The sequence below is a fragment of the Perognathus longimembris genome, chromosome 20 (genome assembly GCF_023159225.1).
Source record: "Perognathus longimembris pacificus isolate PPM17 chromosome 20, ASM2315922v1, whole genome shotgun sequence".
Taxonomy (NCBI): domain Eukaryota; kingdom Metazoa; phylum Chordata; class Mammalia; order Rodentia; family Heteromyidae; genus Perognathus; species Perognathus longimembris.
In genome coordinates this window covers 22,973,939-22,996,669 of record NC_063180.1, presented here as the reverse complement: position 1 = coordinate 22,996,669, position 22,731 = coordinate 22,973,939, and the positions used below count along the sequence as shown (strand labels likewise).

The window sequence follows — 22,731 nt, the reverse complement described above, 5'->3', positions numbered from 1 at the left end:
AAACAAAAATGTGAAACTAGGGAACATAAAATTTTGTGTGACAATCCAGGAGCTTGGACTCAGGGCCTCATGCTCCTGGAATAGCTAGGTCTACAGGCCTGAGGCACTAGCTGGGTACTGAGACTGGAACTTAGCTTTTCCATTCAAGAATGGCACTCTATACACGAGGCCCTAGGTTCGATTCCCCAGCACCACATATACAGAAAAAACAGCCAGAAGCGGCGCTGTGGCTCAAGAGGCAGAGTGCTAGCCTTGAGCGGGAAGAAGCCAGGGACAGTGCTCAGGCCCTGAGTCCAAGGCCCAGGACAGCCAAAAAAAAAAAAAGAATGGCACTCTACCACTTGAGTAATGCCTCCAGTTCTGGCTTTTCACTGATTAATTGGATATAAGACTCTTGGATGTCTGCCCAGGCTGGATTCTAACCATGATCCTCAGATCTCACTCTCCTGAATAGCTAGGATTACAAGAGTGAGCTACTAGTGCCCAGCCTTAGTCTTTTCTCTTTAGGGATCAGTGAGTAAACATTCCAACCTCCAGGCTGGGAATATGGTCTAGTGGTAAAGTGCTCGACTGGTATACTTGAAGCCCTGGATTCAATTCCTCAGCACCACATATATAGAAAAACCCAGAAGTGGTGCTGTGGCTCAAGTGGCAGAGTGCTAGCCTTGAGCAAAAAGAAGCCAGGGACAGTGCTCAGGCCCAGAGTTCAAACCCTAGGACTGGCAAAAAACAAGATTCCAACCCCCACTTCAGGAAGTAAAATGCTTTAGATTTAGGCAGGTATCAGAGTAAAAAACCAAAACAGCCTTAATTGGAGAGATGATGACAAATATTGTTTATATCTACTCAGGCCTTAATCTTTGTGTATTCCTCTCAAATATAGGGAACAATAGGATACACACAGAAAAGCTGTTCACTACAAATCAAAAGGTTTTATTTCTTATGCAAACCAACACTGTAATAAATAAATACACAATGACTTTTTTTTTTTTTTTTTGCCGGTCCTGGGGCTTGAACTCAGGGCCTAAGATGCTGTGTCTGTGCCTCTTTGTGCTCAAGGGTAGCCCTCTACCACTTGAACCACAGATCCACTTCCAGCTTTTTCTGGGTTGTTTACTGGAGGTAAATAAAAGAGTCTCATGGAATTTCCTGCCCGTGCTAGCTTGGAACAGAGATCCTCAGATCCCAGCCCCCTGAGGAGCTAGGATTACAGGCTTGAGAAACCTGTGCCCTGATTCCTTGTTTCATACCCACTAAGGCACAAGCCAGGAGCTGGAGTTTCACTGGAGGGGGGTGGGGTGGGGCGTGGCCACAGGGCGGTGGGAGGGTACGTGGCCCGGTCTGGGGCCTCTGAAGGGAGGGAGGAAGTGGAGGTCTGGGGGGCCAGAAATGGGAGGGGGTTCCCCAGTCGGGCCCAGGCTCTGGCCCGCCAGGCGGGGCTGAGGCAGGGGCCCAGCTCCTCCTGGGCCCGGGCGATGCGGCGAGCAAAGCGGCTTCGATCCCTGGCGAATTGTTCCCAAGGACCTCGGCGGGCAGCCTGCGCAGGTCCTGCCCAGACGACCAGGAAATGGACAGTTACCTCCTCAGAAAATCGCACCTAGGGACAGACAGAGAGACTGGGATTTACACACTAAAGGCACAAGGCTTGAGGTATCCAAAGAAGGCAGATGAGAGAATGGAAAAATTAGCTACACAAACATGCTGCCTATTGGGTTAGTCACCTGCCTGCCACAGGAAAGGTGCTTGTGACTCACAGACAAGTTTCCTGGAGCTGTCACGAGCCACCACCTCCCTCCCACAGGGACCAGATCTCTTACAGAGGATTGCATGACAATGTACACAATCTCCCAGCAGAGTGCAGATGCAATCTTCTGTAACACAGGGACCCAGGAGGCCTGGCCTCCAGCTTGTGCCTTTCCCTACCACCTCCCTGCCTCAAACCTCAAGCTCAGCGGCCTACTGTCAGAATCAAAGCCCTATGTGCCCAGCACTCACCTTTCTGGTGTTTAGAGGAATCTCAGTGTTTGGCTCCTGGGTGGGGGTTTCTTTTGACCTGAGCCGCCTTTGCAGTCGGATGGGCAGCTGGGGAGCTGGCCAGGGAGCTGGTGGCCTCTCTCCAGGTAAATAGATGGCCACCTGGAAGGGAAGGGGCGCAGGTGCTTTCTCCTCTTCAGTCTCTTCTGGCTGACAGACCCAGCCTCTGATCTGGGTGGATCCAAGGCCTGACTCAGCAGCTTCTCCTCCCTCAGCAGCTTCTCCTCCCTCAGCAGCTTCTGAATCATCAAATTGATCCTCTTCCTCTTCCTCCGTGTCCTCCCCAGGCTTATATACCCAGGCTTTCAAGAAAGCACTTGTAGGGGGGGTGGGTGAGAAAGCCTCAACTCCCTCCTCGTCAGCTGATTCCAACTCACTGTCCTCATTGTCTTCCTCATCCAGCTCCTCCTCCTCTGTGTCCTCCCCAGGCCTATATACCCAGGCTTTCAAGAAAGCACTTGTAGGGGGGGTGGGTGAGAAAGCCTCAGCTCCCTCCTCCTCCTCTTCCTCCTCCTCCTCCCCTTCTGCCGATTCCGGCTCACTGTTTTCATCTTCTGTGACTTCTCCAGGAGAACACACCCAGACCCCCAAGGAGACCCCTGTGGGAAGGATAGATGCTGCTCCTACAACAGTGCCCTCTTCCACCTCCTCCTCGTGGTCCTCTGAGTCCTTATGAGGCTGACATTCCCAGCCCCTGAGCAGCTGTCTCGGAGCTGGAGCTGGTTCTGAGATAGCTTCTCCTTTCTCAACAGCTTCTCTCCTCTCCTCAGGTGTCTCACCGGGGCAACACTCCCAGGCCTTGGGGTAGGAAGATGAGGGAGAACTAGAGATCTCCCTGGCTTCTGTTCTTTTTCCCTCCTCCGTGGTTTGATCCTCTTCCTCCCCTGGGCAGGACACCCAAGTGCTAGGCTTGTCTTCTGAAGATCCTGAGAAGGTAGAGGCTCCAGGAGCTTCTTCCTCAACTGCTCCTCCATTGCTGTCCTCCTCCACGGCTGGACAACCGTCCCAGTGTGATGAAGGATAAGAGAGTTCCGTCCCTCCCTCTTCTTCAGCAGCCTCCTCCCCAGACTTGCTATCAGAACCTTGCAGGCCCCTTATCAGCAGGCCAGGGGGCAAGGATGCAAGCTGGCCCTCCAGAAATCCCCTTTCCTGATCTCCAGGGACATTGCTTCCTTCTCTCTTGCCATATTCCTCATTGTCACCATCTGAAAGTCCCCAGGTTTCAGGAGGGGAACTATTACTGGATTCCAGGCCAACACAGGGCATCCAGGCTGCCTTCCCATCTTCAGCTGCTCCACTGTTATCTGCCTCCCCTTGAGGGCATCTGCCCCACAGGACCTGAGGGGCAGTGGAGACATCTACCTCCAAACCAGCTTCTCCCTGATCTGCTCCTGTCACTGCTTGCACTTGCCAGGACTCTGGTGATCCTGGGCCCCTCAGCCGGCTCCAAGCCCTGCTGAGGAAGCCCATCAGTGGAGACAGGAGGTAGAAGGAATGAATGTCCCTCCACAGATGGGTAGCCTGCGACCCGTGGCTTGGGGCCATCTTTCTGGGCTAGAAGGGGGGAAAAAAAAAACAAAACAAAATTTAGGAGCCATACTGGGTGGCACTCCTGTAATTGTAATCCTAGCTATTCTGGAAATGGGAGCATGGAAAGTTCAAGGGCAGCCTGTACAATTTAAAAAGATCCTGTCTCAAAGTCTCAAAATAAAAAGCCCAGGGGATGCAGTTCTTGTCTAACACACAAAAGGGCTGGGGCCCAATCCCCATTACCAGGGAAGTGGGGGGGGGGGGCGCGGCATTTAGAGACCGAGCTTTTCGGGAACCTCAACCTCGGGGCACAGCTTTGAGTCATAGACAAAAATAGCAACAAGGGGATTGCACTTGAATTCCTTTCTAATCCCAGCCACGCCCACCTGTGTCCTCTACGTGCTTTCTGGAAACAAATCAGTCCCCAATTCTTCAATGACCTTGAAAAACGACCTAATCAGGTCTTCATCACCTGACCCTCCCACCCCACCCTACCGCCCCCCCCCCCGTGCGATTTCTACATGGAGGACCCAAGGCCCTGGCTCCCACTGACGTTAAGACACCTCCTCTCCCCCCATAGCTTTCCGGGTGGGCCGGCCGGCCTTACAACCCAGCTGCCTTGATCCAGAACCTTCCTATCTCGGAACAAGCCCCCATTTCTCACTACGGACCTGGCATACAGCCCCCCTCCTCCAGCCCGGCCCCACCCACCCCAGGCATCTGGGGTGTCCCCGCTCCTCACTCACTCAGGCTGGGGCCTGCACGTCACCCCGGGGGCAGGAGCGTTGGCTCGGGCTTCCAAAAGCGGTCGCAGGTCCGGACGGTTCGGGAAGCCAGCGCCTTCATCTCACCCTCAGGCGGTGGGCCGGGGGTCTCGAGGTATCACCGGATGTCGCAAGCGCGGTCGCGACGGATAAACGCAGGGCCCAGCAGCGCTTCGCATGTAAACACCCACAGTCCGAGAACTGAGCTGACGACGCGACGACGCGGGCCGCCAGGCTTTTATAGACCGACGCGGCGGGCGCGCTGACGTCACGGGGAGGCGGGGTCTGGAAACCTCCCGGCCGCGAGTGGGAAGGTGGAAAATAACACCGACAACTCTCGCGGAGATTCCAGGCGGTGCGACGTCACGCGGCTTTTCCCAGCGTGGCCACACCTTCTGAGCAACCTACCTGTCAATCAAAGGCGTGGACCGGGAAGCCAGGCCCCCTGGCGCTTTTACCTGTGTTATAACTTAACCAACGGGCCAAGTCAGAAGCCTCCCACCTTGACATCCAGGAGACATCCTCTGGGGGTAGGGTCCTGGGTAGGATATTGTATCACAGATGAGGAAACCTAAGGTTTGGAATCAAGCCATTTCCCCAGGAGGAAGGGGGTGGGGGTGGCAGCAGAATTCAGATTCATTGCAAATGGAAACAAGAATGCATCCATCATGGGGCTGGGAATGTGGCTTAGCTGTAGAGTGCTTGCCTAGCATGCATGAAGTCCTGGGTTTAATTCATCAGCACCACATACACAGAAAAAGCCAGAAGTGGCGCTGTGGCTCATGAGGTAGAGTGCTAGCCTTGAGCAAAAGAAGCTCAGGGGCAGTGCTCAGGCCTTGGATTCAAGCCCCAGGACTGGCAAAAAAAAAAAAAAAAAAAAAAAAAGTCATGAAGGCAGAAGACTTGGAGATTCACTGCTTCCTCAATGATTAAGACAAAGCCTGGCACATAGTAGGTGTACACCAATACAACATATATGTAAGGGCTGATAAACCTCCAGGTGCTGGGTAACTCACACATGTAGCTTGGGATTCTCGCCACTCAGGAGGCTGATGTCTGAGGATCTTCATTTGAGGCCAGCTGGGGCAGGATGCAGAGGTGTGGCTCATGTGGTAGAGAACCACTAGCCTTGAGGGCTAAAAGCTAGGAGACAGGCTTAGAGACAGAGGTACTGGCAGAGAGAGGGGAGAGGGGGAGAGAGAGAGAGAAAGAGAGAGGTGGGGGAGGTGGGGAGGGGAGAGGGAGAGAGAGACAAAGAGAAACTGACTGCTAAACTGACTTGATTCATGGTCACAAGGCTGGTCTTGGGTCTTACTACTGGAAATGGATGCAGAAACTGTTTATCTGAACTGAAACTCTGATTGGGTGTGGTTTTGCTACAAATTTCAGACTAAAGAAGCCAGTTCCATTGTGGGGTAGGGAAGGGTGCTGTTGTGGGGTAGGGAAGGGTGCTGGGGATAGAACCCAGGGCCTCACAGATGTTAAGCAAGTGCTCTACCACTGAGCTGTTCCTGACTCCAGCCTCAGTCCCAGTAAATGTCTGACAAGAATTCTTACCTGTGACTATGGTGGAAATCTGAAACTCATCACCTCTTCCCTGCCCCACTCACTCAAAGCCACACTTCTAGATCCCAAACCCCAATCCAGGGTTTCAGGAATTTGAACTATGGTCCCCTTACAAGCCCCCAAATCCTCTTCACTGAGGGGGACAGTGGTCTAGACCCCCAACCACATAATTCAATGACTCTATAGAGTTGAGGGCCCAGCTCTACACAGTGAGAAGTCCCAGTCACAGCTCAGGGAACCCAAGAGTTGAGGGGGCCCCTCAGTCCCTCCCCTTAGCAGTGGGGGTGGCTGAGCCAGGGGTCAGGCTGTGGTGGGGAGACCAGAGGGGCGGGGACAGCCAGGACTGGGAGGGGAGATAGCCAGCCGCGTGGGCGGCTGGCAGGGCTGGGGAGGGGGGGGGGGCAGTGTGTGGAGAACCAGCAGAGAGGAAAGAGAAACTGGGAGAGGGAGAAAGAGAGAGTGAGGAAGAGAGTCGGAAAGACAGGAAGGAAACAGCAGCCATGGAGAGAAAGAGGAAGAGATCTTGACAGCAGTAGAAAGTGCAAGACAGGGCAGAAAGTGCAAGATTGGGGGGGGGCGGTGGAGAGAGAGAAGAGAAAGACTGAGATTTAGGACGTGATTCAATTAGAGGAGAAGACTTGGATAGAAGAAGGATTGAGAGAGAGAGACAGGAAGAGCCAAGAGATTGGAGGCAACGGAGAGAAGAAAACCAGAAGAGACAAGGAGAGGCAGAAACACAGAGAGAACAAGACAGGAGGCAGACAAAATGAGTGTGGGAATGATCTAGTGAGAAGATACAGGGAGAGAGAGGCAGCCACCTAAAGTGACAAAAGGACAGACATCCGCCCCTCCTCAGTCCCTGGGACCCCAGGACTAGGTAAGTTTCTGCCTGTGTTGAGTGTGCATTCCTGCCTGGGTGCCCCGCAGGTCTGGTCTTGGGGAGTCAGTAAGGATGGTTTTTTGGGGGTATGTGTGAGAAGGCAGGAGACAGGTAGCCTGGGGCAGCTGGAAGGAGGCAAGAAATGGGGGGGGGGGGTCTGTAGCACAAAAAGGGTCACATTCCTGGCCAGAGCTCAGTGGGTGTGAATAAAGGAGCCCCTATTCTCTGGCCAGCATTCAGACAGCTGCCCCCTCCCCGCAGCTGCCAGGGCCGCCCACCTCTCTTGGCACTGCCCTTGGTATGCAGTCCTAGCCCATGGCTTCTTCCCCCAGCCCCCCAACTTCAAACAACAGGCTCTTTCTCCCCCTCCTCCTCCTCCTCTGACCTTGGAGCCTCTGACCCTGTCCCTGACCCCAGCTGGGTTAACTGCCCAGACACAGCCCCTTTCTCTCCATCTCCGCGCCATTGATGGAGGAGGGTCGACCTCGCAGCAGCCTCAGCCTGGCCAGCAGCGCCTCCACCATCTCTTCGCTCAGCAGCCTGAGCACAAAGGTACGGGCTTCCTGGTGGGCACGGGTAGAAGAGCTGGTGCTGCCCTGTCCTCCTGTGTCCTCCTCGCCCCAGGACTCTGGTTGTGAAGGACAAGGATCCTCAGCAACAGGGGGTCTGCCAAACCTTGGAAGGTGGCAAGCCAAGCAAGCATCAGCTGCAGTGGGGAATTTGAAGCCACACCCTATTCTGGCCCCACCCCTCCTATTTTTTCCCTAATTCCCAGCCAAGGGAAGAACCTCTGTTGAACTTGGTTGCTAAGGCCTCGCCCCAGCCAGCCCAGGTCCCCTGGGAACTGAGAGGTGGTGGTTCTTTTTGTTTGGTCAGTTGTGGGCCTTGAACTCTCAGCCTGGGCCCTGCTCCTGAGCTCTTTAGCTCAAAGCTAATGCTCTACCACTTGAGCCACAATGCCACTTCCGATTTTCTGGTGGTTCATTGGAGATAAGAGTCTCATGGACTTTCCTGCCCGGTGTTGGCTCTGAACTAAGATCCTCAGACCTGAGCCTCCCCAGTAGCTAGGATTACAGGTGTGAAGCTGTTAGGTGGGGGCTCTTCTTTTTCCTACGCCTCCCCCCTTCTTTTTTTGTGCCAGTACTGGGGCTTGAACTCAGGGCCTCACACTCTCCTTTAGCTTCTGCACTCAAGGCTGATACTCTACTGCGTGAGCCATACCTCCAGTTCCAGCTTTTTGCTGGTTAATTGGAGAGAAGGGTCTCGCAGGTTTTTCTGCTTTGAAGATGTCAGCCTGCTGTGTATGCCAGCCGTGCCCGGCTCTGGTTTTATTTTCATCCTTGTTTCTAAGGATTCAACTCTCAGGGTCTACCACTTGAATCACATATTCCGTCCTTTTGCTGTTTAGTTTCTTGATTTTTCTTTCTTTTTTTTTTTTTTTTGAGATGGAGTCTCTTTTTTGGGGGGAGGGGGGCAGTCCTGGAGCTTGAACTCATTGAACTCAGGGCCTGGGTGCTGTCCCTGAGCCTCTTTGAACTCAAGGCTAGTGCTCTACCACTTGAGCCACAGAGCCACTCCCTGCTTTTTGTTTTTATTTTTTATTTTTTGAGTGATTTATTGGAGATAAGAGTCTCACAGAGACTTTTCTTTTTTTCTTTTTTTTTTTTTTTTGGCCAGTCCTGGGCCTTGGACTCAGGGCCTGAGCACTGTCCCTGGCTTCTTCCTGCTCAAGGCTAGCACTCTGCCACTTGAGCCACAGCGCCGCTTCTGGCCGTTTTCTGTATATGTGGTGCTGGGGAATCGAACCTAGGGCCTCGTGTATCCGAGGCAGGCACTCTTGCCACTAGGCTATATCCCTAGCCCCTCACAGAGACTTTTCTGCATGGGTTGGCTTCAAACCCGTGATCCTTAGATCTCAGCCTCCTGAGTAGCTAGGATTACAGGTGTGAGCCACTGGTGTGGGGCTTGAGGTAGAGTTCCATGCTGACTCTTCCCTGGCTGTCGTCTTCCTGCCTGCGCTGTCATTCTCCTGCCTCTGCTTTTGAGAAGCTGGGATTACAGGTGTATGCAACAGCCTCTGGCTGACATCTGAATTCATTTTCTTGACCTGACTTCTAAGGGCCCCGAGGGGAGCTCCTTCCTTGGTTGCCCACCTTACCCTTCCTGGAGCCTGTTTCCAGTGAGACCCCGTTCACTGCTGCCCACCCTCTCTCCTCAGAAGCCTACCCGAGCAGTAAACAAAGTCCATGCCTTTGGGAAGAGGAGCCATGCCCTCCGAAGGGACCCCAACTTGCCTGTGCACATTCGGGGCTGGCTTCATAAGCAGGTACGGTCCCCAGGAGAAGGCAGAGAACACAGGGGCTGTGACCTGGCTGTCCATTATTTCTTACCTGTCATGTCTCCTGATGTAACTCACTGCCTCTCCCTTTATTCTAACGTTGTTTCATTGGTTCCTTCACTGACTACTTTGGGCAGTCCTGGGGTCCTCAGGGTCTCAACTCCGGGTCTGAGCCTTTTCCCTGGGACCGGCCTCAAGCTGCATCCTCCTACCTAGGACCTGGGGCATAGCTGAGATTATAAGCGTCCCCAGGACTCCCAGCATAGGGTACATGGACAGAGGTGGTGTGGTGGTTCAGGCAGAGGCGATGGAAGCTCAGTACTGGAATCATGACTCAGTACCACCATTCTGGCCACTCTCTGACTCAGGCTCCAGGATACACGGACCACGGCTTTCTCTAAAGTCCATGGTCATTTGTGGTACGTGATTTCACCCAAGCCCTCCTTAGGTCTCAACCCCCATTTGTCAGGTAGGAAATCGTGAGGGTCCTAGCAGGCACCTGGCTTAAGGGTGTCTTTTGAAAGTGGTGTAGAGCTTAGAATCAAGTGCAAGTCTGATTGTACAGAACCTGGCTCTCATCCCATACACTGGCTCTTAGCTGTCTGTGGGAATATCCTGCATCAGAGGTGTCTCTCCACTCCTCCCTCTGGGTCTCTGTCCTCGCTATCTCTGCCTCCCCCTTCTCCCATGGGGCTTTGTTCTCATGCAACACAGTCTCCATCCACTTTCTTCTCCTCTCGCCACTCAGGTCTCTCTCTCCCCTCTCTCTCTCTATCTCTCTCTCTCTCTTCCCAGGACAGCTCTGGACTCCGGCTCTGGAAACGCCGCTGGTTTGTTCTCTCTGGCCATTGCCTCTTCTATTACAAGGGTCAGTGTCTCAGATGGCATGGCTTGGGGAAGACCCCCCCCCCACTCACTCCTCCTCCCCGACTCTCCCTTGCCCTCTCCTCATTGCAGACAGTCGAGAGGAGAGTGTTCTGGGCAGTGTCCTGCTCCCCAGCTACAGTATCAGGCCAGATGGGCCGGGGGCCCCTCGAGGGCGACGCTTCACCTTTACGGTGAGTCCCTCCATTCCCTAGGAATAGCAGGTGACCAGGACGGGGGCCGGAGAGATCCACCGCTAGAGATAAAAGCTCATAACCAGGATCAGTGACGTCCTTTATAGAAAGCTAGGGACTGGCAAGCCTGCTCTTCCCACAGGCAGAACACCCTGGCATGAGGACCTATGTTCTAGCAGCTGATACATTAGAGGACCTGAGGGGCTGGCTTCGGGCACTGGGCCGGGCCTCAAGGGCAGAGGGAGAGGACTGGTGAGTAGAGGCCCAAGCCCCATGCAGGACTTCTATTCTAAGCATAATCCACGCAAGCTACTCTCCATAGGGTAGCCCAACACTGGATATCCAGCTTAGGAGACTGTGCCTTCCAAGCTCCACCTCAGGGAACTTCTGCTCTTAGAACCAAGGAAAGGACTTTCTCAAGTTCCATCCCCCACATTGTTCAGTCCCACCCCTGTGAGTTGATCCTCAATCTGAGAATCTCATGGACAGTCTCTGCTTTGTTGCCTGTTATCAATATGTTATACACTCCCTGATTAGCTTCCTCAGAAATCTCCATTTTCCCCTACCTCCAGTACCCATATGAACAGTGTCATCTCAAATAGGAAAGCCAGGCTCTGGTGGCTCACACCTGTAATCCTAGCTACACAGGAGGCTGAGATGTGAGGATCATGGTTCAAACCCAGCACAGGCAGGAAAGCCCATGAGACTCTTTATTTCCAATTACCCACCAGAAAACCAGACGTGGTGCTGTGGCTCAAGTGGTAGAACGACTAGCCTTGAGCTGAAGAGCTCAAAGACAGTGCCCAGGCCTACAGTTCAAGCCCCACAACTGACAAATAAATAAAGCCTCTTTCCCCTGTCTCTGAGATTGGGGCACTATTCACATTTAAGAACTCCCCTTTCAGGGTGGGTCGTTAAGAAAATAGAACTGTTAGGAGATCCAAATGAGTGATGTCTGTCTTTCTGTGCCACCTTGCTAGTGGGCGATCGAGGTCCCCAGCACGTCCCCAGCCTGGTGAGGGCCAGGGCGGCCCTGGGGGTCCTCCAGAAGTGAGCAGAGGAGAGGAGGGGCGCATCTCAGAATCACCAGAGGTGGCTCGGTTCTCCAAAGGTCGCGGCAGACCCAGGCTGCTCTCTCCCAGCCCTACATTAGGCCTGCAGTCTAGCCCTGGAATGAGGAGGACAAGAAGCCCAGAGTGAGCAAGGCTGGCAGGTGGAGGGGGTGGGACAGGACCTGGGATGGGCGGGGCCAGAGTTTGGGGGCAGAACCTGTTGAAGGGCGGGGCCATGGCTGGGGGCGTGGCGCTGTCTGCTGAGGGTCTGCCTGTTGCTAGAGTTACTGCCAAGGTCTAGAGGAGGCTACACAGGAGAAACTATTCAGGATCTGCCCAGCAGAGAAGGACTGTACACCAGTGAGAGACAGATGAGATTTTCTTTTTTCTTTTTTGAGGCTAAGGATAGAGGATAAGGATAGAGGTGGGGCAGCAACTCTAGCTGACTCAGTTTCCCGATTCTGTCCTGACCACAGCCTGTTCACACCGCTTTCTCGCCCTCCCTCCCCTCTGAGCCTTCCCCGTCCCCGGTCTGCTCCTGCCCGGCGACCCCCTCCCTCATCAGGAGATGCAACTCTCCCGGCCCGACCCCACACCCCTTTAAGTCGCATTGATGTCCGGCCTCCTCTGGATTGGGGTCCCCAGCGACAGACCCTTTCCCGGCCCCCCACTCCTCGCCGAGGACCCTCCCCCGAAGCTGGCGGAGTTCGACCTTCCAAGAGCCCCCAGCACTGGAGTCAGGAGCCCGTGACACAGGTGAGCAGGGAAGTCGAGGAAGAGAAACTACAACTCCCGTCAGGCCGTGGAGGCGTCTTCCTCTGTATGTTTTGAGGTAGTGCATTATGGGGATTGTAGTTCCCAACGGAACCAAGCAAAGTGTGGAGTAGGGGTGGAGGGGTCACAGGCCTCTATCTCCCGTCGGGCCTCACCATGTTTCCTGGCCTCCGCTCTCTAAGCATCACGGGAGTTGTGGTCCAGATTCTTCTCCAAACACAGTGCTGGGAGATAGAATGGTTTCATTTGCTTCAGGTCTCAGAAAGTAAAAATAAAAAGTAATCTAGTTGGCTGCCTACCTCTGATCATCATGGGCTTATAGCCCAGAATATCCACAGTTAGCTTCCATCAGCCTTTGGGGGCTGCTAAGCACCCATTTTGAAACTTGATGAGTAGTTAAGGGAAGAAAGGGAAGGATGCTGTGTAAACTTCAGCATGTCAAAAAAAATAGCTGGGCCCTGGGAGCTCATGCCTGTAATCCTAGCTACTTAGGAGGCTGAGAGCTGAGGATCATGCTTCAAAGCCAGCTCTGAGACTCTTGTCTCCAGTTATCTAGCAAAAAACTGGAAATGGCTCTGTGGCTCAAAGCAGTAGAGTGTTAGCCTTGAGAAAAAGGAGCTCAGGGACAGTTGCCAGGCCCTGTGTTCAAATCCCATGACCAACAACAACAAATTGTCAAGAACACTTACATTCTGACACTTGTGCTGTACTATTTTTATTTCAGTATTCCTCCCAGGCCTCCTCTGGTTCTTCCACTTATCTCCAGCTACCCCCAAGACCTCCTGGGACACGGGCCTCCATGGTCTTATTGGTAAGTATCCTGGGGTACCTCAGATGTTACAAAAGCCCCCTTCCTTGCTTTCTTTTCCATAAGGAATGTCACTTCCATGCCTAGGAATCTAGAGATGGCTAGACAGTTCTGTGTCCTTGAGTAGGTGCTGGGATTAGTTTTGTGTAGCTATTTTAACAAAGTACCGCACTCTGAAGACAGACATTGAGAAGATCCATGTGGGAGGCTAGCAAAAAATCAGCTAAAGGGTCTGGGAATATGGCCTAGTGGCAAGAGTGCTTGCCTCGTATAGATGAAGCCCTGGGTTTGATTCCTCAGCACCACATATATAGAAAAAGCCAGAAGTGGCGCTGTGGCTCAAGTGGCAGAGAAAGAAGCCAGGGACAGTGCTCAGGCCCTGAGTCCAAGCCCCAGGACTGGCAAAGAAAAAAAATAAGCTAGAACCCATTTCAACAAACAAACTGGGTCTGGTGGTGCATAATGGAAATACCAGCTCTGAGGAAGGCATATGTAGGAAGACTGCAATCCAGGTCCATCAGTCCCAAGTGAAAACAAGACTTTCTCTGAAAAAATAACTAAATCAGAAAAGGCTCAAGGACAGAGGCACCTACCTAGCAAGCACTAGGATGTGAATTCAGATCCCAGGACTGAACAATACAAAGCTTAAAAGAATCAAAGTGGGGGCTGGGGATATGGCCTAGTGGCGAGACAGCTTGCCTCGTATACATGAGGCCCTGGGTTCGATTCCCCAGCACCACATATACAGAAAACGGCCAGAAGTGGCGCTGTGGCTCAAGTGGCAGAGTGCTAGCCTTGAGCCAAAAAGGAAGCCAGGGACAGTGCTCAGGCCCTGAGTCCAAGGCCCAGGACTGGCCAAAAAAAAAAAAAAAAAAAAAAGAAAGTGAATTTTCTTGTCATTCTGGTGGAAGAAGTGGGATGTCAGATCCCTCTAACGGCCTTGTTTCTAGTGCTTCCAGGTCCGAGTGTTACTTGGCTTGAATCCTACCTGTCTCTGTGTCCATTGCCAGGCAACTTTATTCTTCTTCTTCACCTCCTCCTCCTGCTCTTCTACCTCCTCCTCCTCACCCTTTTCCTTCTCTTCTTTCTCTTCCTCCTCTTCCTTTACCTCCTCTTCCTCCTCCTCCTTTGTGCTAGTGCTATGACACAATCTTAGGCATGAGCACTATCCCTTAGATTATTTTTTTGCTCAATGCTGCCACTCTGCCATTTGAGTCATACCTCTGCTTCTGGCTTTTTGCTGGTTAATTGGAGATAAGAGTCTCAGGGAGCCAGTGATAGTGGTTCACACCTGTAACCCTACTCTGGAAGCTGAGATCTGACGATAGCCATTTAAAGCCAGCTAGGACAGGAAAGTCTGTGAGACTCTTTTTTTTTTTTTTCTTCCCAGTCCTTGGGCTTGAACTCAGGGCCTGGGCACTGTCCCTGGCTTCCTTTTGCTCAAGGCTAGCACTCTACCACTTGAGCCACAGCGCCTCTTCTGGTTGTTTTTTGTATATGTGCTGAGGAATTGAACCCAGGGCTTCATGCAAGCTAGGCAAACACTCTACCACTAAGCCACATCCCCAGCCCTATGAGACTCTTATCTCCAATTTAAATCACAGAAAAAGCCAGAAGTGGTACTGTGGCTCAAAGTGGTAGAGCGCTATTTTTGCAAAAGGAGCTCAGGAACAGCACCCAGGCCCAAAATTTAAGCCTCATAACCAGGATAAGAAGAAGAAGAATAAAAGAGCTTCATGGGCTTTGACTTTGAACCAAGATCCTCAGATTTCTGCCTCCTGAGTAGCTAAGATTACAGGTGTGAGCCACCAGCACCTGGTCCCCCATTCTCTTTGTTACCTATTTGCCATGGCTGTTTGATGACAGAGCTTGTGGGCTTGTGTGAGAGTTGGTCTGCTGACATTTCCTGAAGCTGGAGGAAAGCTAGCAGTAGGATGTCCAGGGGTGGGGGGAACCTTAAGTTTCAAGATGAACTAGCTTGTCTCCTTGACCTGGGCCTTTCTCCTCTTCAGCCAGGTCCCCCACTGGACTCAACCTTCCATCAAAGATCGGAGACAGATGTAAGTTCTCCCTGATGCAACTTCTGCTGAGTTCCCAAAGTTGGGGAGAGACTGTTCTAGATGGTGAAGGAGACAGAAAGCCCTAGCTGGAGTCCATGAGCAGCTTCTTTGTTCATTTCTCCAGACTCTGTTGACTAAGTTGTGTGGGCAGGATCGGCTCCTAAGAAGTCTTCAGGAGGACATAGATCAGCGGCAGGAGGAGAAGGTTCTGAAAGGGGTAGGGTGAATGGGCAGGGGTGGGGGGAGTCCTTGCAGCAGAACTCTAACCACCATCCTTTGGAGTTCAGGAGCAGCTGGAGGCCGCCTTGGAGCTGACCAGGCAGCAGCTGGGGCAGGCAACCCGGGAGGCAGCGGCTCCTGGAAGGGCCTGGGGCCGCCAGCGCCTCCTGCAGGACAGGCTGGTCAGTGTGAGGGCTGCCCTCTGCCACCTGGCCCAGGTAAGGGATCTGGGAAGGGGCCGCAGGTCCTGGACAGGTAGAAATAATGAAGAAGCTGGGGGCTTTTAGGAAATTCTGGAGAATACGAGCTAGGACAGTTTTTACCCTGTAATCTTGATTATCATAGAGGGGAGGCCACCAAACAACACATCATCATTTAGTTGTTTAAGACGGGTTCGTTGCTGGGCACCAGTGGCTCACGCCTGTCATCCTAGCTACTCAGGAGGCTGAGATCTGAGGATCGAGGTCCAAGGCCAACCTGGGCAGGCAAGTCCAGGACACTTTTATCTCCAGTGAACCACCAGGAAACCGGAAGTGGTGCTGTGGCTCAATTGGTAGAGCACTAGCCTTGAGCTGAAGAGCTCAGAGACAGTGCCCAGCCCCAGAATTCAATCCCCATGATGGACCAAAAAAAAAAAAACAACCCAAAAGGTTCATTTAGCTGGGTACTGGTCATTCAGTCCTGTAATCCTAGCTACTTAGGAGGCTGAGGTCTGAGGATTGAGGCTTGAAGCCAGCCCAGGAAAGTAAGCCTACAAGATGATTGCTTCCAATTAACTACCAAAAATCTGGAAGTAGAGATGTGGCTCAAGTGGCAGAGCACAAGCCTTGGGGGGAAGAAGCTAAGAGACAGTTCCCAGGCCCTAAGAAGGATTGGGGTTTTTTTTCCTATTGCCCTTTTCTTTTTCTTTTACCTCTTTTCTCTGTGTTTTTCCTTTTCTTCCTTTGAGTACTAGTGATGGATTATAGAGTTTAATTTATAAATGTTTTTTCTTGTTGTTTTGTTTTGGTGCCAGTTTTGGGGCTTGCTTGAACTCAGGAATGCATCGCCTAGGCACTGTCCCTGAACTCTTGTGCTTAAGACTAGGGCTCTACCACTTTAGCTACTGCTCCCTTTCTGGCTTTTTACTATTTAATTGGAGATAAGAGTCTCATGGAATTTTCTGCCCAGTCTGACTTTAAACCGTAGTCCTCTGATCTCAGCTTCCTGAGTAGCTAGGATTTATAGGCATGAGCCACCAGCACCCAGCTGATGTGGTGATTTTGATGTAGGTTCCTGGCTTTTAATAAGCTCCAATTTAGAATGGGCGTATGACCTTAGAAAAATTGTATAATCCCTCTGGGCCTTATCTGCTCCCCTCTGTAAACTCTACATATTAAAAATAATCATAGGGGCTGGGAATGTAGCCTAGTGGTAAAGTGCTCGCCATGTATACATGAAGCTCTGGGTTCGATTCCCCAGCACCAGATATATAGAAAAAGCCAGAAGGGGCGCTGTGGCTCAAGAGGTAGAGTGCTAGCCTTGAGAAAAAAAGAAGCCAGGGACAGTGCTCAGGCCCTGAGTCCAAGCCCCAGGACTGGCAAAAAACCAAAACAACAAAACAAAGCAAAAACAAATAAAAATAATAGTATCTCCTCACTGGTATGGTGGTGGACACCTGCAATCCCAGCACCTCAGGTCTAACCTCATGTCTCCTTCTGGCTTTGGGGGACCTGAGGAGCGAGAGCGGGTTTGGGACACTTACAGCGGCCTGGAACAGGAACTGGGCACCTTGAGAGAAACCCTGGAGTACCTGCTGCACCTTGGGTCCCCCCAGGTACATCCTCCCATTCGGTCCCCAGCCCAACCCTCCACTCCCAAGTCCCACCTAGAAACCTAGTACTTTAAGCCCTGGCCCATGGCAGAAGCTCCTTCCTTTTGATCACCAGCTCCTCCCCTGCCCTTTTTCAAATCATGGCTAAGACCTACTTTCAGATTGAGAGCCATTCCGTTCTAAATCTGCCTTGAATGAAGCCCTGACTCCCCTTTCCCTGTCTCCATCAGGCAACTTCATGTCTGACACCGTTTCTAGTTCGAAGCTCCACCCCTTCCTTAATAACCATTCCCCCAGATATAAACCACAGGGTTTAGCTTCAGACTGGCCCTCCTTATTCTAAGCCTACCTAGTAGATTCCAGATCATAGTTCATTCTGTAACAATTCTAACTTCTTGTGGGCAATGGTGGTGCCTGTCTGTAACCCCAGCTTTTAGCTGGGGAGGGGGGTGGTGGTGATGGAGGCTGGGATAGACGCCAACCTGGGTTATGTAGGGAGACCTTGTCTTAAGAGGGAATGGAGGGAGGGAGGGAGGGAGGGAGGGAGGGAGGAAGGAAGGAAGGAAGGAAGGAAGGAAGGAAGGAAGGAAGGAAGGAAGGAAGACAGGCAGGCTGGATACCCACGGGGAGAAGAATCCTGACCCCATAAACCACCTAGTGATTTGAGTCTTTGGGGGTGGGGAGAGTGGGGCTAACAGCTGTAGCTCTCCTTGGATGTTTTTTCCATTGTGAACAAATTCCTTTTCCCTAGGATAGAGCCTCTGCTCAGCAGCAGCTGTGGATGGTGGAGGACACACTGGCTGGTCTGGGGGGCCCCCAGAAGCAGCCCCCACCCACTGAGCCTGAGCCCGCATCCCCTGGGCTTCCAGGGGAAGAGTCCTCAGAGAGAGAGGTGAGCCCTTCACCTGTGTCTCACCTGACCCCAGCCCAAGCAGTCTCTACTCCCCCCTCCAGCCCACACCACCTCTTTCCCCGTCCCTTGATCAACTACCCAGTTTCAGGCAAGTACCTCCTCATCTAGAGGCCTTTCTTTCTTGTTTAGTTATACATTGCCCCAAAGGGATCAATATTACCCTCCTTCCTGTGGATACTAAACTCTCTGGTTGCTCAAGTCCCTCATATAAAGTAGCATAATCGAGCTGGACACTGGTGGCTCACGCTTGTAACCTTAGCTACTCAGGAGGCTGAGATCTGAGGATCATGGTTGGAAGTCAGTCTGGGCAAGAAAATTCATGAGACTCTTATCTCTAATTAACCACTATTTTTTTTAAAAGCCAGAAGTGCAGCTGTGCTAGCCTTGAGCAAAAAAGCTCACAAATTGTAGCCATTCTGGAGTCTGAGAGTTGAAGACAAAGGTTCAAAGCCAGCTGGGTAGCATTATAGATATGATTCTTATCTCCAATTAACCACCTGAAAACTGGAAGAGGAGCTGTGGCTCAAAGTGGTAGAGCACTAGTCTTGAGCACAAAAGCTCAGGGGCAGGGTCCAGCCCCTGAATTCAAGCCCCACAACTGACAATAATAATAAGTTATCATAATAGTAACTGTATGTGTGGTTCCACATACATCTTCCCAGGTAACCTACATCATCTCTATATTACTTATAATATCGAATACATGTAAATGTGATGTAAGGAATTGCACAGTGTGTTTTGATCTTTGCAACTCTAGGTTTTGAACTCAGCAAGCACTTCTTGCTTTATAGGCAGGTGCTCTGCCACTTGAGCCACATCCCCGGATCTTTTTTTTACTTTAGTTATCTTTGGAATACAGTCTTCTTTTTTTGTTCCTGTTCATCGGGACTGCAATCTTCCTATTTATTTAATACCTCCTGACAGGCATGTGCTACCATGTCCAGCTTTTTTGTTGTTGGTGGTAGTGGTGGGGCTTGAACTCAAGGCCTGGGTGCTGTCCCTGAGCTTTTGTACTTAAGGCTAGAACTCTACCATGAGCCACAGCTGTATTTCCAGCTTTTTGGTGGTTCATTGGAGATAAGAGTCTCAGACTTTCCTGCCCAGGCTGGCTTTGAACCAGGATTCTCAAATTTCAGCCTCCGGAGTTGCTAGGATTACAGGCATGAGCTACTGGCACCAGGTTGGGTTTGTAATAGTAATTTTCCTCATGCTGTGTCTCAGTCCCTGAGCCCTGCAAAAATAATTATTATGATCACAATATCTCCTTTCTGTCCTTGAAGAGCTTGCCTGAGTCTGTGGAAGTGAGCTCGCCTCGGTCCCCGGAGGCCGACTGGGGGCACCCACCTGGATGTGACAGTGCCCTCGCAAGTCTGCACACAACAGGTGAGCGTCCTGCAGGGTGTGTGTGTGGGGGGGCATCCTGGTGCTCCCATCCTCACGGAGCTCCTCCCGTCCTTCTAGGTCGTGAGTCTCCAAGATTCTCCCAGGCATCCAGCCCCGAGTGTCGCCGCCCCATGTCCCCACAGCCAGGAACCAAGGTAAGTCAGCTGTGTAACTAGAGGTGGGTTAGTAAACCTCTCTGTGCCTCCATTGTAGCATCCCAGGACCTTGCCTGTGCCAGCCAAGGGCTCTACCACGAAGGTATGTGCCAGATCACCCGATACTGGGATTTGAACTCATGACTTGCACGTGCTAGGCAGGTGTGCTACCACTTGAGCCTTTCCTTTTGCTTTTTGTCAGCCATGGGACTTGAACTCTGGGCCTAGGGGCTGGCCCTGAGCTCTTCAGCTCACAGCTAGCGCCCTACCATTTGAGCCACAGCATCACTTCAGGTTTTCTGGTGGTTGACTGGAGATAAGAGTGTCACAGACTTTCCTGCCCAGGCTGGCTTTGAACCACGATCCTCAGATCTCAGCCTCCTGAATAGCTAGGATGACAGGCAGGAGCCACTGGCACCCATCGAGCCATTATTTGTCTGACTAAAACCAGTTCAGGGTTTGTTTGTTTGTCTGTGTTTGTTAAGTACAATTTAGAGTTCTAACTCCTAGCAGAAGCTCATTACAGCCAAGGAGTCTAAGTGCTTCCTCCCTTTTGAGGAAACAGCGAGAGGTGGCTCAGGGTTGAGACTCCATCACTTTATCTTCTTAGGCCCCTGTGGCCCGGCCCCGCATGAGTGCCAGGGAGCAACTAGAGCGCATGCGCAGAAATCAGGAGCATGGCCGGCCTCTGCCACGCTCTGCCTCTCCCAGCCTCCTCACCCTGGGGAGGACCCTGTCCCCAGCGAGACACAAGCCTGACACGGAACAAAGGGTGAGGGGAATTGGGTCTGTCGTGGGGTGGTGGGGTGGTAAAGGGCTCTGAACTTCTACTTTGGGCCTCAGTTTCCCTTCCTGAGATCTGAGGGTGCTTCCTTAACTCCATACCCCCATCAAACTAGCTTTCCAGATTTATCCAATTGCCCTTCTCAGTTCCTAGCTCCCTTAGTAGAGAGGGTGGTCAGAGGAGGGTGAGAAAAAACCCAGGTCTTTCTTCAGGAAAGGGTTCACTCCTGTCATGGGATGTCAAGGTTTTCTTCTTGCTTATTGTTATTAAAGGATGCAAGGGGAAAAATATTAAGCAAGGAATTTCCCCACATTTCAGCAAGGAGATTCCTGGGGTCTGGAGACTAGAATGTTTTCCACAGCTCACGAGAGTTGTACTGTAGAATTTTATGATAGTCAAATATCAGTTGCTGTGCCAAAACACCTGAGAGGAGTAAAACACCACAGAGGAGGAAAGATAGATTCGTGGCTCCTGGCTTTAGAGGTTTTGGCCCATGTTTGTGGGCTCCTCTGTTTCTGGGATTATTGTGAGGAAGGAAACGAAGATGGAGGGTTGTGGCAGGGCAGGCCAGAAGCAGATGGAGCAAGGGTTCAGAGACAAGATAAACTCTTCCAGGGCACAACACCCACAGACCACCTTCCTCCATCTGAGCCCTACCTCTTAATGATCTGTTATGCTATGATTCAATTGGTGCTCTAGGTTGAGGATCTAGCCTACCACATATAAGCCCTTGAAAATATTTTACCTCCAATTCATAACCATTTGAACAGGCAGTGGACAGGTCCTAAGGGTAGCTGTGTGTGTGTGTGTGTGTGTGTGTGTGTGTGTGTGTGAGAGAGAGAGAGAGAGAGAGAGAGAGAGAGAGAGAGAGAGAGTTGTGAACCAGTGTTGTTTTCCAGAAGCAAAAGTAAAATGAGACCTTATCAGTATCTTTGGGTAGATTTCATTTCCTCTCTGAGTCCCTTCTACTTCACCCTGAAAATGAAGTCAGGAATTCTGACACCCCAATTCCTTTCCAGCCTATCATAGGAGCTGCAAAATGGCTCAGAAGCTCAGGCTCCTGGAGTAGGTAAGGAACTGGAGGGTAGGGGAAGGGAGCAGGGATATTAATTTGCAAAAGAGTGCCAGGCAGCATTACTATTAGAGTCTCCTGAGTAATAAACGTCATATCCCCAAAAACGTTAGAGCCCCTTGAGCTCTAGGAAGAACATCTGAAACAAAACCAAGAACCCCTCGACAGCAAGGATTTTACACCGCAGTTCCCAGGACTTCCATGGCTTAAATCAAACCCTACCCCTTCCAGGAGAAGCTTATTACTGGTGTGGTGCGCGATGGGACTACAAGTCCCACAATGCACCGGGACTACGTTTTTAAAGTCTCCCAAAGACACGTGGTAGGAACTACAACTCCCATAAGTCTGAGCTCTCCTGCTTGGTCCATGCTATACAGAATCTCGCCAATCCCGAAGCCCAACTTGTCTCCCTGTGTGTCTCTGTCTGTCTCTCGGTTTCTCCTAGTCCCAGGATCACCACTCCACACTTACCCACCTCCGATGGCCACCGGGAGCGGGTCCTCAGCCTTTCCCAAGCCCTGGCCACGGAAGCATCGCAGTGGCACAAAGTCATGACAGGTGATGACTGGGGATGTCACCCTACCGGTTTGGGGGCACGGGGAGTCTAGGGGTGGGCTCGGCCAAACCATTCTTCTGGGGAGAACATGGGGGCATGGATTGGGGATGTTGGGTCCTAGCGAGGAACAGAAGAGGGCTCGGTGAGCAGCATCGGAGTCTCAAAGAGAAATGGAAGGAGGCCCTGGGGTCTGGGGAAGGAAGGCTTGAACAGGGATGTTTGGAGGGCAGAGGCCCTAAATTTGCTTTTCTCCTTCTCTTTCAGCCACTCCAAGTGGAAATGTGGAGGCCAGGGGAGAACCTCTCCCTCCAGCATCTCCGCCCCCGACCGACACCACGCCCCGGGTGGCCTCGCCCAGACCGTCTCCTCCAGTGGCCAACTCAGAGTCCAAGGGATTCTCACGCCCCGGCGGTGGGAGGGGCAGAGGCCCGGCCCCCTGGGAGCCCACGTGGGACCCTGGGAACGCCCCGCCCCTGACTGACGAGGGGGCGTGGCCTCTCAGAGTCACTCTGCTACAGTCCAGTTTTTGACTGGCCCAAACGCAGCAGCCAATCCGGTTGTGGGGGCGTGGCCATGGCGATGCCACTCGGAACTGGAGGACCACTCTGCGCGCTACGGGGGCGTGGCGCGGCCCTCACCTGTGGTCTGGGAGGGCGGGGTATCTATGGTGAAAGACTATTTTTTTCCCCCCAACGCTGTCTAAATTTGGATTAAAACTTTGAACTTTTACTCAGTAACTTCCTGTTTGTTTGGGGATGCGTTATTGGGTCCTGACGCTGGAGGCCCGGATGTCAGTGTGCTGAAGGATTTAATGCACAGGTCTGAGGAGAGAGGGAGGAAGGGTCCTGAAATGGGATCTGAGAGAGGGGATCTGTTGGATAGCCTCAATCCTTATCTGAGGGAGGAGGCCGGAGTCTGAGGAAGGAGGCTGGGGTCTGGATCTCTGGGTCTGAGGGTTGAGGGCTGGGGTCT

General features: G+C 52.1%; 2 protein-coding genes across 4 annotated transcripts; one reads left to right on the top strand and one right to left on the bottom strand.

Annotated features, from left to right (window-relative positions):
• Positions 1-1,171: 1,171 nt before the first annotated feature.
• Positions 1,172-4,536, bottom strand: Ppp1r15a (protein phosphatase 1 regulatory subunit 15A). Of its 2 annotated transcripts, XM_048329897.1 has the most exons (4): positions 4,311-4,536; positions 2,443-3,588; positions 1,996-2,304; positions 1,172-1,597 (listed from the first exon to the last, which is right to left on the bottom strand). In XM_048329897.1, the coding sequence occupies exons 2-4, from the start codon at positions 3,577-3,579 to the stop codon at positions 1,208-1,210; spliced, it is 1,836 nt and encodes a 611-aa protein (XP_048185854.1). In that variant the 5' UTR covers positions 3,580-3,588; positions 4,311-4,536; the 3' UTR covers positions 1,172-1,207. The 2 variants fall into 2 exon arrangements, with proteins under 2 accessions (XP_048185854.1, XP_048185853.1); XM_048329896.1 differs by having other exon boundaries at positions 1,996-3,588.
• A 1,835-nt stretch (positions 4,537-6,371) lies between these two features.
• On the top strand, positions 6,372-22,665 carry Plekha4 (pleckstrin homology domain containing A4). Of its 2 annotated transcripts, none has more exons than XM_048329894.1 (20): positions 6,372-6,771; positions 7,209-7,326; positions 8,993-9,100; positions 9,908-9,980; positions 10,070-10,170; positions 10,313-10,422; positions 11,151-11,366; positions 11,699-11,978; positions 12,721-12,807; positions 14,817-14,864; positions 14,989-15,069; positions 15,152-15,301; positions 16,801-16,899; positions 17,648-17,788; positions 19,090-19,192; positions 19,271-19,347; positions 19,958-20,119; positions 21,151-21,200; positions 21,649-21,761; positions 22,024-22,665. In XM_048329894.1, exons 2-20 carry the CDS (start codon positions 7,243-7,245, stop codon positions 22,287-22,289), a joined length of 2,349 nt encoding a protein of 782 aa, XP_048185851.1. In that variant the 5' UTR covers positions 6,372-6,771; positions 7,209-7,242; the 3' UTR covers positions 22,290-22,665. The 2 variants fall into 2 exon arrangements, with proteins under 2 accessions (XP_048185851.1, XP_048185850.1); XM_048329893.1 differs by having other exon boundaries at positions 7,167-7,326.
• The last annotated feature ends 66 nt before the right edge of the window (positions 22,666-22,731 follow it).

Excerpts from the sequence above, each read along its gene's own strand:
- Ppp1r15a (XM_048329896.1), bottom strand. The coding sequence starts at position 3,579 with ATGGCCCCAAGCCACGGGTCGCAGGCTACCCATCTGTGGAGGGACATT. Across the intron at positions 1,598-1,995 it reads TTCCTCTAAACACCAGAAAG|GTGCGATTTTCTGAGGAGGT; the intron begins GTGAGTGCTGGG and ends GTCTGTCCCTAG.
- Plekha4 (XM_048329894.1), top strand. The coding sequence starts at position 7,243 with ATGGAGGAGGGTCGACCTCGCAGCAGCCTCAGCCTGGCCAGCAGCGCC. Across the intron at positions 9,101-9,907 it reads GGGGCTGGCTTCATAAGCAG|GACAGCTCTGGACTCCGGCT; the intron begins GTACGGTCCCCA and ends CTCTCTTCCCAG. Across the intron at positions 21,762-22,023 it reads GTGGCACAAAGTCATGACAG|CCACTCCAAGTGGAAATGTG; the intron begins GTGATGACTGGG and ends CTTCTCTTTCAG.